At 36.6% G+C, this 18,847-nt stretch overlaps 1 protein-coding gene across 9 annotated transcripts in view; it reads right to left on the reverse strand.

The window, feature by feature from the left end:
- The window catches only part of ZNF568 (zinc finger protein 568), a 67,443-nt gene that overhangs the window by 35,526 nt on the left and 13,070 nt on the right, over positions 1-18,847 (reverse strand). For 7 of the 9 annotated variants that reach the window (XM_047709435.1, XM_047709434.1, XM_047709439.1 and 4 more), the window contains one exon: positions 3,829-6,971. In XM_047709435.1, coding sequence (XP_047565391.1) covers positions 5,389-6,971 — 1,583 coding nt within the window. In that variant the 3' untranslated portion in view covers positions 3,829-5,388. Of the gene's footprint in view, positions 1-3,828; positions 6,972-18,847 lie in introns of those variants that run through there. The other 2 variants (XM_047709443.1, XM_047709440.1) reach the window with 2 other exon arrangements.

The raw sequence follows: 18,847 nt of genomic DNA on the forward strand, positions 1-18,847 counted from the left end.
CCTAATAACATTTGTCTGCTTAATCAGGCAATTAGAGAGATTGTAAAGTCTCCCATCACTATAGTCATTTTACCTCTTTACTCTCAGAATTTTACTAGGTCACCAGTGACTTTAACATTGGTAAATAACTCAACAGTCAGTTTTTCCAGTCTTGTCTTCACTTGACCAGCTAACAAAATTTGATAAAGTTCATTATTTTCTCCTTTTTAAAACACTTCCTTCACTTTTCTTCCAGTACGTTACCCTCTTTGGGTTTTTGTCCTAATTCCCTGGCTCTCAATTTCTTGCTTCCTATGCTACTTCTTCTTTATTTCTCTGACCTCTAAATGCTGGAGTTCCCCCCCACCAGTCAGTCGCTAGATCTTTTCTCATCCAGTCCATTGACTTTAATTACAATGAATATTCTAACAACTCATGAAAGTGTATCACTAGTCATACTTCTCCCCTGGATTCTAGATCCTTCTGTCTAGGATATTCCTGTGCTTGGAAATCTAGGCATGTCTTCCTATCCATCTAGACTCTACAAACAGCTTACCCTGCAGCTCTTCCATCTCAACAGATGGACACTGCATCCTTCAAGTTGATCAGGCCAAAAATCTTGGCAATGGCTTTGATTCTTCTCTTCCTCTAATGAACCACACCAAACCTAATGGCCAAGTCTTTAAAGCTCTACCTTGAAAATATCTCAAGAAATGTCTACTTCTCAATACATCAACCACTATCACCCAGATTTAATTGACTATTACCTCAAGCCTCTTGATTTCTACCTCTGGTTCCATTCTTCCTCCTCTACCCTCTATTATCATTAGGTCCTATAAGGCAATTCCTTTAAAACATAAGTCAGATTGTGTCAATCCTTTGCTCAAAGCCTTCCAATGGTTTTCCAGTTTTTACAAAACCTATTTTCCTTCCTAGACTCCTCTTCAAGGTACTACTTAATCTGATCCCCAACCTCTTTCTAAACTTCATCACTTACTACTATCATCTTTTACTTTGACCATATGTCCTACTCCTTACGATTCTTTGAATATGTCAAGCATGTCCTCATTGCAAGTCTTTGTTGTTGTTGTTTTTAAGATTGTATTTATTTACTTGAGAGAGAGAGCGAGCGAGTGAGAGGGAGAAGCAGATTCCCTACTGAGCAGGGGGACCAATATGGGGCTTGACCCCAGGACTCTGGATCATGACCTGAGTTGAAGGCATACACTTAACTGACTGAGTCACCCAGGTGCCTGGACCCTTGCAGTGTCTTTGAAGTTTGTTCTCTATAGTTAAGTGTTCTTTATTCTCCATCACTCATTCCCTCACTTCCTTTGCTCAAATGTCATCTTCTAGTTCTACTTTTGCTAGTGGCAAACTACCTTATTTCAGACTACCATAAAAGATAATAAACTCTAGACTACACAGATTTTACACACAGACACACACATACAGACACAGACACAGACACACACACACACACACACACAAGTACAATGTGAAGGCATTGGGGAACAACTAAAAGCAGGCAAAAAATGAAGGGAAGTTGACCTTTGGAAAAAAGTATACCATGAGACATTAATATTTATACAGATTATCACATAGTGGTACTTCCAAACCTCTGTGGCATAGGGTAGCTGAATTCAAGTAGAAAGCCACAGTCTAAATGGCCTGAGAAGTTAGAGGACGAAGTTCGAGGCTGCTAAAGTAGTTCAAAAATAGTTAAATCCCAGAAAGGAGGGAGCTACAGAGAGGAGATTCAATATCAACATAAAAATTTGGCCCAAATCTTTGACGGATGCCTGAACCTCACAAATTTATGTAAACTCCAGAGTCTATAGGAATCAACAGAAGACTGAAAGAATAGCAGATATTTCAGCTACTGCTTTTCTGAGGGGAGAGAGACAAGATTTTAAATCGAGCCAAGATAAGTGTTTTTAGGACAAAAGTCAACATTCTCCAGAATATTATAACAAAATTGAGAATCTCGGGTGCCTGGGCAGCTCAGATGGTTAGCCATCTGCCTTCAGCTCAGGTCGTGATCTCCAGGTCCTGGGAACAAGCCCCACATCAGGCTCTTGGCTGGTTCAGCGGGGAGCCTGCTTCTCCCTCTCCCCCTGCTTCTCCCCCTGTTTGTGTGCTAATCTCTGTCTTTCTCAAACGAATAAATAAAATCTTAGAAAAAAATTGGGAATCTCTACTACACATCATTTACAATGTTCAGTATACAATCAAAACTACTACATAAGCAAAAATATAGGAAAGGTGAGAAAGAATCAAGAGAAAAAGTTATCAATAGAGAATGACTTAAGTAACTCAGATGTTGGCATTACAAAATAGGGTATTTTTAAGCTTGTGTATGTGCATGTGTGTTAAAATATAAATAACATAAGACAATATTTTAACAATTTTTATGTGTACAATTAAGTGGCATTAAATACATTCATAATGTTATATAATCATCATCACTATTTTCTCATATGCAACAGAACCAATGTCCCCATTAAATACTAACTCTCCATTTCTTCCTCCCCACCGCAGTAATCTGTTTATTCTACTTTCTCTATGAATTTGCCTATTTTAGTTACCTCATATAAGTGGAATCATACAATTTTTGCTCATAAAAGAACATAAAAGTCCGGCTTAATTCACTTAGCATAATGATTCCAAGGTGTAAATTTACATTGTAGTATGGGTCAGAATTTCTTTCTTTTTGTATGGCTGAATAATATTCCATTATATGTCTATCTCACATTTTGTTTATCCATTCATCCACTGTGGGACAGATGGATTGTTTCCATTTTTTGGCTATACCAAATATGTTGCTATGAACATTGGTTGACAAGGATCAATTTGAGAGAGAGCTACTGAAACTGCTTTCAATTCTTCTGGATTTCTACTTAGGTACCGAAATGCAGAATCATATGGTAATTTATAAGTTTAACTTTTTGAGAAACTGCCAAACTGTTTTCCTCAGAAGCCATACAATTTTACATTCCTACCAAAAATGCACAAGATTTCCAATTTCTGCATGTCCTCATCAAACACAGGTCTTGTTATGCAGATAACAAAGTTTGAAAATTATTTTTTAAGAAGTCCACAAAAATTAGTTGTGCTGGCAAAATTGGACTTAGCATAAAACCTGTTAAAGAAGAGACTATGAAATGACAAAACTCATTTAGATACTTAAGTTTTGGTAAACTGTTATTTACAGGAAAATCACTCCCTGCAATTTGTAACTGTAATAAATCACTGTCAAGCTTTTAAAAAAAAGCTAATAAAAGTAAAAATTGAAACAGTCATGCTTATATATCACAACTGTAGTTTGAGGTTTTGTTTTGCAAAATCACCTTCAAACAAATTTACTTAACATTTAAACATTCATTGCTAAGGTTCCCTTTTGATCAACAGCCTCAATTCTAATCTCTTTTTTATAAAGGCACTAATGGTTTTCTGTATATCAAGTAATATTGTAGAGATGTTGTAATAAAACATTACCTTAAGTAAGGGTTGGTTCATATATTGTTATAGAGAATGAGATCTTTTTAGAGGAATTCTGTTATCACTGCTCAGGGTCCGAGACCATTACCACCCAAAATGAGATAGGTCATGTAAATCAGGGGTTGAGAAAGGAATAAAATGATCTGTAGGTTTAAAGTGAAGCTATGTTACAAAACTGTTTATGGCCATCTCAAGAAAATAAAAGGTTTTCTCATTTCAAAATGTTGCAATGATTAACAACGATATTAATGTTTATCCTGGTTGTATGTCTGTCTGTCTGTCTGTATGTATATATGTATGTCTTACAGGGCAAGACAACTGATGTCTGTCTGTCTGTCTGTCTGTATGTCTTACAGGGCAAGACAACTGATGTCACATAGTCAATTTCTCAGGACAATATTATTGTCTCCATAATGACTTTAAATATATTACTAATTAAATCACTACAAATACAATAAATCTATTGCCAAGTAACGTAAGACATACTGAGAGTATGGTAATTTCATATTATATGTAGTAAATAGGACAATTATTTCCAATTACTACTTTTCTGGAAATATTTTTGATAAAATAGTTCAGCATCTGATAGGGCATAGGGATCCATCATAATATTTTTTTCTATGGGCACAGGCTTCCCCTAGCCCATAAATTCTAAGAAGTAACTATAAAAAACTCCATTAAGACAGGACATCCATATTGCCACTGGTTATCATTAAGATTTTATATGCTATCAATCTTCTTTTTTAAGGCATAAAAATTACAAATAAAGCTAAAGCCCCTTTTGAGCAACACTTTCAAACCTAATCTCTTGCCAGAGACAATACTAACAATAATTTGGTATGTACCCTTCTAGTCTATTTTAAATACATACATATTTCAATACTAGAAACATATTTCAATACTAAAAACTGTTCATGATTTAACTCCAGTTTACATGAATGTCATTATACAATGTTTCATTTGGGGATCTTTTTTTTTTTTTTTCACTCTACACTGTTTTACATAACTATCCATGTTACAAAATACAGATCTAGTCTATTACTTTTTACGGCTGTATACTATTTCATTACTTGACTGTATCACACTTTATTTATCCATTACCCCATCAGTATTTAGCTTGTTTTCAGTTTATATATATATTTCTTATGGGTGTTTTTTCTTTAGAATGCAAATACAGAAATGGAACTGCAGAGTCCTTTCATCTTTTAAAAAATGTTTCCCTGCCTCAAAGTCATAGACAACATCCTGTATTTCCTTCCAAGAACTTCATTTTGGCTTTTCAGATTCCAGTGTTTAAATCCTTTGGAATTCTGTTTCTTTATATATTGTAAGGTTGCATGTAGTTATTTTCTCCCTAATATGGAGAACCAAATACTTCAACAAATTTTATTGGCGGTTTCATTTCTTTACTGATTCATGATATCATGTCTACTAATACACCAAATTCATGTATATTCACTGATTTATTTCTAGGCATTCTATTCTGTAAAATCTGTTTATTTATCTATTTATGCTCTAATATAAGACACTATTTAACAACCACAACTTTTGTGTAGTATATGGTAGAAGATGTGTCCTGTCTCCTCCTTTTCAAAATTGTCTCGGCAATCCAGGGACTTCCATTTCACATGAATTTTAGAATTATTTTGCAAAGATCCTAGAAAATTCATGTTAGATGTTTGGAACTACATAAGGTCTATAAATTAATTCTGGGAGAACTGATATTTTTATGATATTGGGTTTTCCCATCTGTATATACGGTATTTCTCTCGATTTATTCAAGTCTTATGCCCTTCAATGAAGCTTTACAATTTTTCCATAAAGATCTTGTTCATTTTTTTGAGTTTATGCCAGTATGTTTCATAAAGCAAAGCATGGGTTGAATTTAAGAAAAGAACTTTCCCTCATTTAGTACACTCGGCGTTTCTCACCTGTATGCCCTCTCTTATGTATAGAAAGGGATGCTCTTTGAGAGAATGCTTTCCCACATTCATTACATTCAAAAGGTTTCTCACCGGTATGACTTCTCATATGTATAATAAGTAATGAGCACTGAGAGAAGGCTTTTCCACATTTATTACATTCGTACGGTTTCTCCCCTGTATGACTTCTCACATGAAGAGTAAGAGATGAGATTCGAGAAAAGGCTTTACCACATTCATTACATTTAAACGGTTTCTCTCCAGTATGAATTTTTTCATGCTCAAGGAGATTTTGTCTCTGACTGAAAGCTTTTCCACATTGATTACAATTATAGGGTTTTTCTCCAGTATGAATTTTCTCATGTTCGGTGAGATTTGATTTCTGACTAAAGGCTTTCCCACATACTGTACATGCATAAGGTTTCTCACCAGTATGAATTCTCTGGTGTCTAATGAGGTTTGACATCTGAATAAAAGCTTTCCCACATTCATTACATTCATATGGTTTCTCTCCAGTATGAATTTTCTGATGTGTAATGAGATTTTCTTTCCTGCTGAAGGCTTTTCCACACTCGTTACATTCATAGGGTTTCTCAGCTGTATGATTTCTCATATGTACAGTAAGGGATGAACTTTGAGAGAACGCTTTCCCACATTCACTACACACATAGGGTTTCTCACCTGTATGACTTCTCATATGTATAATAAATACTGAGCATTGAGAGAAGGCTTTTCCACATTTATTACATTTATAGGGTTTCTCCCCTGTGTGACTTCTCATGTGTAGAGTAACAGATGACATTCGAGAAAAGGCTCTACCACATTCATTACATGCATAAGGTTTCTCCCCCGTATGAATTTTCTCATGCTCAATAAGGTTTTGCTTCTGGCTGAAGGATTTTCCACATTCTTTACATTCATAGGGTTTTTCTCCAGTATGAATTCTCTCATGTTCAATAAGATTTGATTTTTGACTGAAGGCTTTCCAACAGTCCTTACATGCATAAGGTTTCTCTCCCGTATGAATTCTCTGGTGTCTAATAAGGTTTGACATCTGAATGAAAGCTTTTCCACATTCATTACACTTATACGGTTTTTCCCCAGTATGAATTTTTTGATGTGTAATGAGATTTTCCTTCCTGCTGAAGGCTTTTCCACATTCCTTACATTCATAGGGTTTCTCTCCAGAATGAATTCTTTCATGTCTGATGAGGTCAAATTTATTACTGAAGTCTTGTCCACACTGATTACACTTAAAGGGGGTGAGAACATGGGATGAGCAGTGGTAAAAAGGCTTCCCATACTTATTATAGTCATAGTTTTTCTCTCTTACACAATTCTTCTCATAACTAAGTAAATCTAAATTATGTTCCAAACCCTTATCAAGTGAGTCACAATCAAAGAAGTTTTGTCTTGAAGTAAGAATATCTGAGCTCAAAGGAAATATTTTTGTAACTCTTTTACATTCAATGACATTTTCCTTAATCAGAGTTTTCTTGGAGATGGATGTGACTTTCCTTACAAGTGTTTCCTTTTGCTTCTTGCTCTGTTCATCAACTTCCCAAACTTCTAAAATGGAGGACCAAAAATTATTACTTTTGAATTTTTCTGCTTCTACACTATTAATAACATTTCAGAAATTTGCTCTTATGGAGTTGATCTTTTATGCTGATTCTAGTTTCCCAATATGAAAGAAATCCAAAGTGCAAATTACCTTAGTTTCTAAGTTTTAAGAGGTTAACTGCTATAGAAAATATTTTGGAGAGAAAACTGACATTGATAGGCCTAAATAGCTTTGACTGCTTAAAAGTATGCTTAAACAATGCAGAAATCAGTAACATGAACAGAATAATTAAATGGATAGGGGGTCAAAATGATCAGAGGATAAAATTAACACTGTGGTTAAACATAATAGATTGAATGTATATGCTTATTTCTCCTCTTCCCTTAAATTCCATTAAAATGACAGTAAAAAAATAAAAGGTCAAACCCGCAAGAAGGAAATAGAAGTGTAAAGAAGGGTGAACAAGAAATTTCAACAAGAGAACAGAGATGAAAGGGATAAAGGGAACTATTAACTAATGGAAGAGCTAAGAAGTTAAAGTACATAAAAATGAAAATCTCAAGCAACAAAGTGATTTAGCCACAAAATAAAAGAAAAGCTAACAAATTAGAGGATTCAGGTACTCAAAAGGTACAGGGAAGATGTCTGAAGAGGATTAATTTAAGGTCTGAATAAGGAACACATACTTTCTAGGCAAATATTTCAGATTTGCCTAAGTAACATCTTTCCAGCCTCATTCTATGTTTTTCCAACCTGCAAAGGGTGAGTTATAACTCTATTTCCTAGACATACTTGCATTTAGGGTTCTGGATCTGATTTAGATTAATCATACAATTTTTAAATTCAGAAATGAATTAAAAGTAGAAATAAAATAGGCATTTTACCTAAATATTATAGCAGAAGTGGTAGGGTTCTGCAGCTCATGGTTACAGAAGCATTTCCCTGGCTCAATCAGAAACCATTTTTTTTCTTTTTAAAGATTTTATTTATTTATTTGAGAGAAAGAGAACATGAGCGGGTTGGGGGGAGGGCAGGTAGAGAGAGAAGCAGACTCCCCACTGAGCAGGGAGCCTGATGTGAGGCTTGATTCCAGGACCCTGGGATCATGACCTGAGCCTAAGGCAGATGCATAACTGACTGAGCTACCCAGGGGCCCCCTCTTTTTTTTTTTTTTTTTTTTTTTTTAAAGTAAGCTCTACTCCCAATGTGGAGCTTGAACCTGGAGATCAAAAGTTGCATGCTCCATCAACTGAGCCAGCCAAGTGCCCCATCAGAAGCAATTTCTTGATCATGGGGGAAAAGGAACTCACTTAGCAGCTTACTCTCTGATATAATGCTGTAACTCATTCCTAAAAGCTTAATCAGTCCTCTCAAAGGTTCTCTAGGACATTTAATACCTTCATGTAAATCCCTTCCTTCTTAAATTAGCTGCTAATAAGCTCTTTGTAACTGCATCTTCACCATTACCTCCCCACCCTCCACACACAACCCACACAGGAAGTATCCATGTATCCACCATCTGAGCAGGAAAAGGAAGGCTTACCTCTTTAGAGAAAATGAACTATACAGGCTCTAAATTTAGGAACAAGTGAAGCAGATGTAAAGGGAGGCTCATAATAAAAAACTAGGAATTACGGGGGCACCTGGGTGGCTTAGTGGGTTAAGCCTCTGCCTTTGGCCTAGGTCATGATCTCAGGGTCCTGGGATGGAGCCCCACATTAGGATCCCTGCTCAGCGGGGAGCCTGCTTCCCCCTCTCTCTGCCTGCTGATCTGCCTACTTGTGATCTCTCTCTCTGCCAAATAAATAAATAAAATCTTTTAAAAAAAAAGCACTAGGAATTATGTAAACTTGTCAGATTGAGTGGTATGCTTTCTGTTGCTTGCCCCTCATGAATGCTGGCATTTACCTCCAGATAGGAGATGAAAAGATTAAAAACAAAAGACCCACAAAACTGGAATTCTAGAACTGGCATTTGCAGCTCCACAAAAAAACTCCTAGGTTCTACTAAAAAAGCATCAAAAATCTGTTAGATTTTTAGAATTTCTTTTTTATCCTTTCATTCATCAAAATGAGGAAAACTAGTAACATTGATGAATTCCCTATTTAAACAAAGACTTGAGTCTCATTAAAATTAAATACATATAGAAAACAAAGCAAACAGAAAAATTAGGCAAGTAATAACTCCAGGAATGACAAAAATCTATATAAGGATATGTAATTAATAGTCATTTCTTGGCTCAGTATAACAGTATATCAATCAAAAGAACAAAGTAAACAGTGAAAGCCAATTTGGCCAAAAATTGTGATACATCTATATCCAGAGAAGAAGGAAAGGGGAAGTGGTGGTGGTGGTGTAAGAGTACTAAACCTCATCTTTCATTAATATCAAGTTGATGATAATTAGGAATTACCAATCAGCAGCATATTCAGAGAGTAACAGCTTCCATCCTATCCCTGAAACAATGATTCCTCTTCCACTGCCTGACAGGTAAGCATTTTTATTAATTTTGGGGTTAGTCTCATATTCTTTTAAAATACATATATTAAATATATATGTATATGTGTGTACATATATGCATATATATATATCCATACACATATGCCTCTCCCACTCATTATAAAAAAGGTAGCATATCCTAAATGCTGCTCTACACATTGATTTTTTTCCACTTATATATCCTGAGTGGAAGCATGACATCTCTGACTTGTTTTATAGTTTTGACACTGGAATCATTTAAGTGTTTTACATAACAAAAAAGTTAAATCAAAAGAGGAGGAAAAAAAACAAAATAACTCTTAAAAATTGAAAACAAATAGAAATGGGTAAATCTACATATGAAGTTAGGACCATAATCATTCAAGTGACTTCAAACACAGTAATTTGACTATATTCTAAAGGAGAAAAAAATACAACAAAAGAAACCTTAAACTACATCCAGCAGTCTCTCCACCCCTGTCCCCCCATTTATATTTTTATTTTAGAGAGAGAGAGGAGTGCTCATGTGCGCAGGGAAGGAGCAAAGGGAGAGGAAGAGAGAATCTCAAGCAGACTCTACACTGAGAACAGAGCCCACACGGGGCTCCATCTCACAACCCTGAGATCACCACCTGAGCTGAAACCAAGCTGACTGTGCCACTCAGGCACTCCAGTAGTCTTTCTCATTATTAGTAAAATTGGTATTATTGCTAATTTGGAACTAACTAACTAACTAACTAACAACAACAACAACAAAAAAATATATATATACAGAGAGAGAGAGATATCAGTTTGGGCCCACAAGGGATATTTGGCAATGTCTGAAAGATCTGGAGACATTTTTGGCTGTTACAACTCAATGAAGTGGGGAGAAAGGGGATTGGTGCTCCCAGCACCAAATAAAGTAGAAGCCACAGAGGCTGCTAAACATTCTACACCTTATATAAAGATCCTACAATGCACAGGATAGTTCCCTACAGCAAAGAATTATCTGAACCAAAATGTCAGCACTGCCAAGGTTGAGAAATATGTATGTACTAAGCAAATAAATATTTTAATGCAGCAAGGAGCCAGGATTTTCAGTATAAATGATACAAAAACAAAACAAAAAAGGTAAGTAACAACCCCTACACTCTTTAATTTGAATTGGATGTATCAATATAACTACATTTTTTTCTTTCTAAAAAATGTATTTTCCTAGCTTTGTCCACTTACAAGCTCTATAAGCAATGACAACCTAGTACTAATGAGTAACTATTGTGTCCAGATTGTGGTCTCCAAATCACTTCCCACTAAAGGAAGCAGGAGTTTCTAGAGAAATAGCTATTTTATGTCTGGAGCAGGAAATTTCATAAAATTAGCTAAAGAATCCTCTGGCTAATGATATGACAATTTGAACATTAAAATAAATACTATATTGTTAATAATATAGAATTAATAAATAACACATATAAAATATATCTAAAAATAATTTATATATTTTATAAATACATAAGCATATTTTTAAATGTTTTCCATATATATCATTTATATGTGCTGAATAATATTTATTTTGATGCTCATTATGTAAATTATAATGATTTAACTTGGCAAACTGGAGAATGCTAGGACACCAATCATTCTCAAAGGTTCTGAAGTGGGCTGCCTGGGTGGCTCAGTCAGTTAAGTGTCTGACTCTTGGTCTCAGCTCAGGTTTTGATCTCAGGGTTGTGAGTTCAAGCCTCACGTTGGGCTCCATGCTGGGAATGGAGACTACTTGAAAAAAAAAAAAAATGTTTTTGAAGGAAAGGAGTCAAGTATTTTTCTTTCCTGCCCTGTAAAAACTATATTTCAGAGTAATCACTTACTGACAAAGGTCTTTTTTTTTTTAAGGTTTTTTTGATTGTTTGTTTTTTTACGTAATCTCTACATCCAGTGTGGGACTTGAACTCACAACCCCCAAATCAAGAGTTGCACAATCCACTGATGGAGCCAGCCAGGCACCCGTTGAGTTCTTTTTTATGGGAGAATTTCAGCTAATAAAAGCAGAAGGAACCTCTAATAAAATATTGGATCTAGCCAAAGATTACCAATGGTTGTTACAAGCCTTAAATGAAAAGTTAATTAGAATCTTTAAAATAGATGGGATTCTGATTCATAATACATGAATCTATTCATCAATTTTTTTAAAAGATTTTATTTATTTATTTGACAGAGATCACAACTAGGCAGAGAGGCAGGCAGAGAGAGAGGAGGAAGCAGGCTCCCCACTGAGCAGAGAGCCCGATGTGGAGCTTGATCCCAGGACCCTGAGATCATGACCTGAGCTGAAGGCAGAGACTTTAACCCACTGAGCCACCTAGGCATCCCATCCATTCATCAATTTTTAAAAAGATCTTATTTATTTACTTTGAGAGAGAAACAGAGTGAGAGCAAGGGGAGGGGCAGAGGGAGAGGAGAGAGAGAATCTCAAGCAGACTCCATGCTTAGTGTGGAGCCCCAGCTGGGTCTCGATCTAGCACCCCATGTTTTTTACATTCTTAAAGGGTTTTTGAGAAAGAGAACATGAGACTGAGACCTTAATCTGGCCCTCAAGCCTATTTATTATCTGGCCTTCTAAAGAGAAAAATTGCTGACCCTTGTGCTAAAAGACAAATGACCTGGATTCTACACAAATAAAATATGTGGGGAAAAATGGGTTGGGAGGAAGGGGGAGGAGAAACTCTTATGAATTAAAACAGACCTAAGAGATGTATCAACCAAATGTAATGTGCTAATCTTTATTTAGATCCTGAATCAAATAATCCAACTATAAAAATAAATTCTTGAGACAAGTGAGGAAATAGGAACAGAGGCTAAATATCAGATGATATAAGAAACTATTATTAATGTTATTAGGTGTGATAATAATATTGTAAATATTTAAATAATTTCACCTGTTAGAGATACATACAATGGTATTTAAAGGTGAAATGTAAAATAGTTCAGCAAACAAAACTAAAACAAAACCGGGGAAGACAGATAAACCAGTCTGGCAAAATGCTGATCACTGCTGAAGCTAAGTAATGAATACCATGAGGATTCCTTATACTCTATTTTTGAATGTCTGAAAAAGACTATAATAAAATTTTTAAAGTACTTATTTAGAAACAAAGATCAATACTAAAAGAAATAGCTAAGTAAATTAAAATGAAAATAATGGCCTAAATGGGGGCGCCTGGGTGGCTCAGTGAGTTAAGCCTCTGCCTTTGGCTCAGGTCATGATCTTGGGGTCCTGGGATTGAGCCCCGCATTGGGTTCTCTGCTTGATGGGGAGCCTGCTCCCCGCTCCCCCTCCACCTGCCTGTCTGCCTACTGGTGATCTCTCTCTCTCTGTCAAATAAATAAAATCTTAAAAAAATATATTGCAGCATTATCCCACCAACACACTTATTTAAAAAAAAAAAAATTGCCTAAATGAGGTGAAACATGAGGTCAGATGAAGGGACTGTCATAAGCCTTGTATTTCTATGTTTTTTAAGAAGTACATATATTACTTTGAGAAAAATTAAAAATATATATTAAAAAGGAAAGAAATAATATAAAACGAAAATAATAACCGTAACATAGAAGCAAATTATAACCCAAGTTCTCATTACTTTTGCCTAGATTAACTGCCATATGATCCTAGGAAATTTAGCACTTGTCTAATCTGCAGACGACAAGTATACCAATTTTCGTAAAGTTTTAATTCCTTTATTTCTGTATAAAAACACTTGAAGCTTAGGCTATCCAAACTAAATCCAGCCCCAAACTGATAATAATGATGGAGACAGCTTCAACTTTCAATTTAATTGCAAGTCATTCTCATATGTGTTTAAAGAACAAGGCATATAAGTAAATATCCAATGAAAAGATCACAAGGCAAGTCATCTTTGTTCAATATCTGATTCACTGCATTGTGCTAATAGCAGGTACTATCATTTTATCCTATGTTCATTTCTCGATGCTGAAACTGTCCTTACCAGCAAATCCTGCTGTGTTTTACTTTTATTCTTTCTTCATGGAGGACATACTGTTACCCAAAATAATACTCTTCTCTAGAAGAGAAGAATGGTTTTCTCATTTTTATTTTTTTTTCTTATTTTTTTTTAGAGAGAGAGTGTGTGTGTATGAGTGGGGGTGAGGGAAAGGGAGAGAATCTATGGTTCTATGCCCAGCATGAACCCAACAAGGGGCTCAATGTGGCACTCTATCTTAGGACCCTGCGATCATGACCCGAGCTGAAATCAAGAGTTGGACCCTTGGGGCACCTAGGTGGCTCAGTGGGTTGAGCCTCTGCCTTCGGCTCAGTGGGGAGCCTGCTTCCCCTTCTCTCTCTGCCTGCCTCTCTGCCTACTTGTGATTTCTGTCAAATAAATAAAATCTTAAAAAAAAAAAAAGAGTGGGACACTTAACCAACTGAGCCACCCAGGCACCCTCATTCTTCTCATTTTTAAAAAATAAGTCTAAAGAATCTACAAATCTTACAAGAAAATAGCTTTAATGTCAAGGTTGCTTAAAAAATTTTTTCATAAACTTCCTCAATCTGATTACTCCTTCTATACCCCTTCTCTTAAAACTTTTAAGGTATTTTCTGTCTGAGTCCCATGCTTCACGTGGAATTTAAGATTTCAACAATATCTTATGTGGCTCTGCCCTGTCTTTTTACTCTAACCTGAAATCCTCTACATTTACTTGGAAGGGCTTCAAATAAATATTTTATTTATTTATTTATATTTTAAAGATTTACTTATTATTTAAGATTTTATTTATTTATTTGACACAGAGAGACAGTGAGAGAGGGAATATAAGCAGGGGGAGTGGGAGAGGGAGAAGCAGGCTTCCCACTGAGCAGGGAGCCCAATGTGCAGCTTGATCCCAGGACCCTGGGATCATAACCTGAGTCGAAGGCAGATGCTTAATGACTGAGCCACCCAGGTGCCACTGTTTTAAAGATTTATTTAATTTATCTGAGAGAGTGAGTGAGCACTGAAGCAGGAGGAGGGGCGAAGGGAGACAGAATCCCAAGTAGACTCCCTGCTGAGCGTGAGCCCCAGGTATGGCTCAATCTCATGACCCTGAGATCATGACCTGACCTGAAATCAAGAGTGGGACACTCAACAAACTGAGCCATCCAGGCACTCCAAATAAATATTTTAAAACAACAAAAGCAATAAGAAAAATTTCTCCAAATATAGCTCTACACCAACCAATTTATGAATCATTACATGAAGAATAAGATAGTCTTTCTTTGGTAGATTAAACCTCAGAAATCAAGTATGAAAATATATATAAACAGTAGATTTTAAGACTCCAAATCACTCTGGTAGATATAAACTAGAAAGTTAGCTCAAAGACGAAGGCAGATCTATAATGGCTAGAAGTGTTGGGGACCATTTTTTTAAAAAAAGATTTTATTTATTTATTTGACAGACAGAGATCATAAGTAGGCAGAGAGCCAGGCAGATAGAGAGAGGGGGAAGCAGACTCCCTGCTGAGCAGAGAGCCCGATGCGGGGCTCAATCCCAGGACCCTGAGGTCATGACCTGAGCCAAAGGCAGAGGCTTAACCCACTGAGCCACCCAGGTGCCCCAGTGATGGGGACCATTTATTAGAAGTTGAGCTCCAGGGCGCCTGGGTGGCTCAGTGGGTTAAGCCGCTGCCTTCGGCTCAGGTCATGATCTCAGGGTCCTGGGATCGAGGCCCGCATCGGGCTCTCTGCTCAGCGGGGAGCCTGCTTCCCTCTCTCTCTCTCTCTCTCTCTCTGCCTGCCTCTCTGTCTACTTGTGATCTCTCTCTGTCAAATAAATAAATAAAATCTTAAAAAAAAAAAAAAAAAAGAAGTTGAGCTCCAAGTTAAATAACAGAACCAGAAAAGGTAAGAACCCTCATCATTAAAGGCAAAGATGTGAAGCGTTTCACAATACTGGAGACATTAAATGTTGCCATTTCTGTAGTTAAATACTGATTTAAAAAGACATGAACACACCTATGTCATGAAGGTACAAAAAGGACAAAGGATCTATATGTAATTTATAATGGCTTTGGATCATGTCCAGTGAGGGCCGAAAAAAGAAGTAATATAAAAGACATTTCCTAAAGGAACAGGAAATAAACAATAAACAGGAACTGAGGAGATAACAGAATCTTTTAGACAGGGCAAAAAGAAAGATATTTCCAAGAAGGGAGATCCATGTGATCAAATATAGCATCGAGGACTTCGCATTTCTATATGGTCAAATTTAACATCACTGACTCCTCTCCTCTCTCTCTGCAAAAGTGAAGAAGAAAACAAAAAGACAATATATCTTGAATTAAAAGGTTGCTAAATGCCAATTCTAGAAAATAAAGAGCAGAGGATAGATTGGACCAGGTAGGAAAGAAACTCAAGAGATAGTGGCTGTTCTTTCCTATCTCGGACAGAAAACACAGTGAACAGAGTTCCCCCAAAATAGAAGGCACACTCTGTGGGCAGAATGAACTAGTTATTTTTTGCAACAGTGGGATCTAGATGTGTGGACACTGGTGGCAGGAACATGATAGCCTTCATCTGGCCCTGTCAAATGGTAGGGAAGACAGGGCTAAATAAGAAGATGCAAACAGCCATGATTCTTACATAAGCAGTCTGCTGGCATAGGAGAGTAGAAGGGATACTTCACGCTGGAGGAGGCATGTAACTGATAATGTCTGATTTGGAAGAAGGGCAAACCAACTCTCTATTTTTTTTTTTAATATTTTATTTATTTATTTGAGAGAGAGAGAGAGAGAGACAGTGAGAGAGAGCATGAGCGAGGAGAAGGTCAGCGGGAGAAGCAGACTCCCCGTGGAGCTGGAAGCCTGATGCGGGACTCGATCCCGGGACTCCAGGATCATGACCTGAGCTGAAGGCAGTCACTTAACCAACTGAGCCACCCAGGCTCCCCAAACCAACTCTCAATACAAAACTCTTAATGCTAAAGTAGGTTGATATGAGTGACAAGGGCTTCCTATTCACTCAGAGCATTTTTCTGGCCAATTTTCAATACTCTCCTATAAATAGTTGGTCCAGCAAGAAGTAACCTCATTTAAAGATAAGTAGTGGTGATTATAAAAGGAATCTGCATAAGCTCTATGCAATAATGTTAACTAGAACCAAAAAACATGAATATACAAATCAAAATGAAAAAATTGATAATCATTTGATCAACAGGACTCAAATGTCCTAAAGCTTTAAAGAAAAAGAAATCTATGGGCATCCAAGGCAAACAAATCAAGTCACCTATGAGGGGAACCAATTGGATTTCAGAAGTCTCCAAGCAATATTCAAAGCCAGGAGACAGTAGAGGATTATCTAAAGTCTTCAGAGAACTGTCTACAAAGAAAACAGTCTAGAAAAAAAGTATGACTTAAGAATTTTATACACAGTCAAATAATAAAGGGTAAGAAAAAAATGTATTTTCTTACATGCAAAAACTGAGGGACTTTAGTTCCCACTAAATTTATAAGTTCCATGAGGACAGGACTTTGTTTTGTAGGGTGTTATACGTTCATGCCCCAAATAGTATTACCTTTATTGTTACAACTATAAGTGTGGTTTTCTTTCCTTTATATCTTCTACTTGGTTGTTGAAGTATATATGAAACCTGATTTTTTTTTTTTAAAGATTTTGTTTATTTATTTGACAGACAGAGATCACAAATAGGCAGAGAGGCAGGCAGAGAGAGAGAGAGACAGAGGGAAGCAGGCTCTCTGCTGAGCAGAGAGCCCGATGCGGGGCTCGATCCCAGGACCCTGAGATCATGATCCGAGCCGAAGGCAGAGACTTTAACCCACTGAGCCACCCAGGCGCCCCTGAAACCTGATTTTTATTTGTTAACTTAGTATCTTACCATCTCACTGGATTCTTTTACTGTTCGTTATACTTTTTCAGTTGATTCTCTTGTGTTTTTCAGGGATACAATTTTATCTTAAAATAAAGATGACTTTATAGATTTCTTTCCAATGACAGAAACCACAGTGCTGAAAGCACAAACAGAAAGTACAGTACTGATTTTTTTTCTCTTATCTAATACTTAGGTATAAACTTCAGAAATATACAAAAGCTATAAAGGGAAAACTTGGAAAGCATTTCTGAAGGATACAAAGTAGATTTCAAAGAAGACAGAGCAAGTTCTTTAATAGAAAATCTCAACATTCTAAAGATGTCAAATTTCCAAAAGTTGGGTGGCTCAGTGGCTTAAAGCCTCTGCCTTCAGCCCAGGTCATGATCCCAGGGTCCTGGGATTGAGCCCCACATTGGGCTCTCTGCTCAGTGGGGAGCCTGCCTCTCCCTCTCTCTCTGCCTGCCTCTCTGCCTACCTGTGATCTCTGTTAAAAAAAAAAAAAATTCCAAAAGTTAATTTATGTATCTAACACATTCCCGATAAAAAGTCCAATAGGTTTTTCTCTGGAAATAGAGAGTTGTATCTAAAATTCATATGGTAGGGGTACCTGGGTGGCTCAGTGGGTTAAGCCTCTGACTTCAGCTCAGGTCATTATCTCAGAGTCCTGGGATTGAGCCCCGCATCGGGCTCTCTGCTCAACAGGGAGCCTGCTTCCCCTTCTCTCTCTCTGCCTACCTCTCTGCCTACTTGTGATCTCTCTTTCTGTCAAATAAATAAATAAAACTCTTTAAAATTCATATGGTAAAATAACACTAATCAAAAAGAGCCAGCACAACTCTGAGAAAGAAGTGTTTGCAACTGGGAAAGAAAGGGACTTGGTGTCAAGGATAAGGCAGAGACTTACTTTTTAATGTAAGAGACTTACTTTTTAATGTGTCTTTTGGATTATTTATGTTCTTTAACCAAGTGTGTGTGTGTGTACATATATATATGTATATACGTACGTATATATATAAATATATATAAATATATATATATATATTTATATATATATATATATATATATATATATATATATATTTTAGAGTGAGCAAGCAGGTGGGGGACGAGCAGAAGGAGAGGGAGAGAAAGAATCTCAAGCAATCTCCACACCCAGCATGAAGCCCAACACAGGGCTTGATCTCATGACCCTGAGATTATGGCCAGAGCCAAAATTAAGAGCCAGACGCTTAACGAACTGAGCTACCCAGGTGCCCTGAAGGGCGCATATTTATATTAAAAAAAAAATTAATGTAATGGAAGGTGGGAATAAGTAGGAATAGGGTACCAATTTCTAATCCAAAAACTTAAAACTACATGGGATGTGAGGGTTGTGAAGTACAATGGAAACTGTGAGTACTGTTACAGAATACATGTTTATAGCTTTTCAAAATGGAAAGAAACTGAATGAAATCTAAGTGTGAAACAAATATACTTTTAAAATACTACACTTCTGGGCCCTGGGTGGCTCAGCTGGTTAAGCAACTAACTTCAGCTGAGGC

The sequence above is a fragment of the Lutra lutra genome, chromosome 17, assembly GCF_902655055.1.
Source record: "Lutra lutra chromosome 17, mLutLut1.2, whole genome shotgun sequence".
Lineage (NCBI taxonomy): Eukaryota > Metazoa > Chordata > Mammalia > Carnivora > Mustelidae > Lutra > Lutra lutra.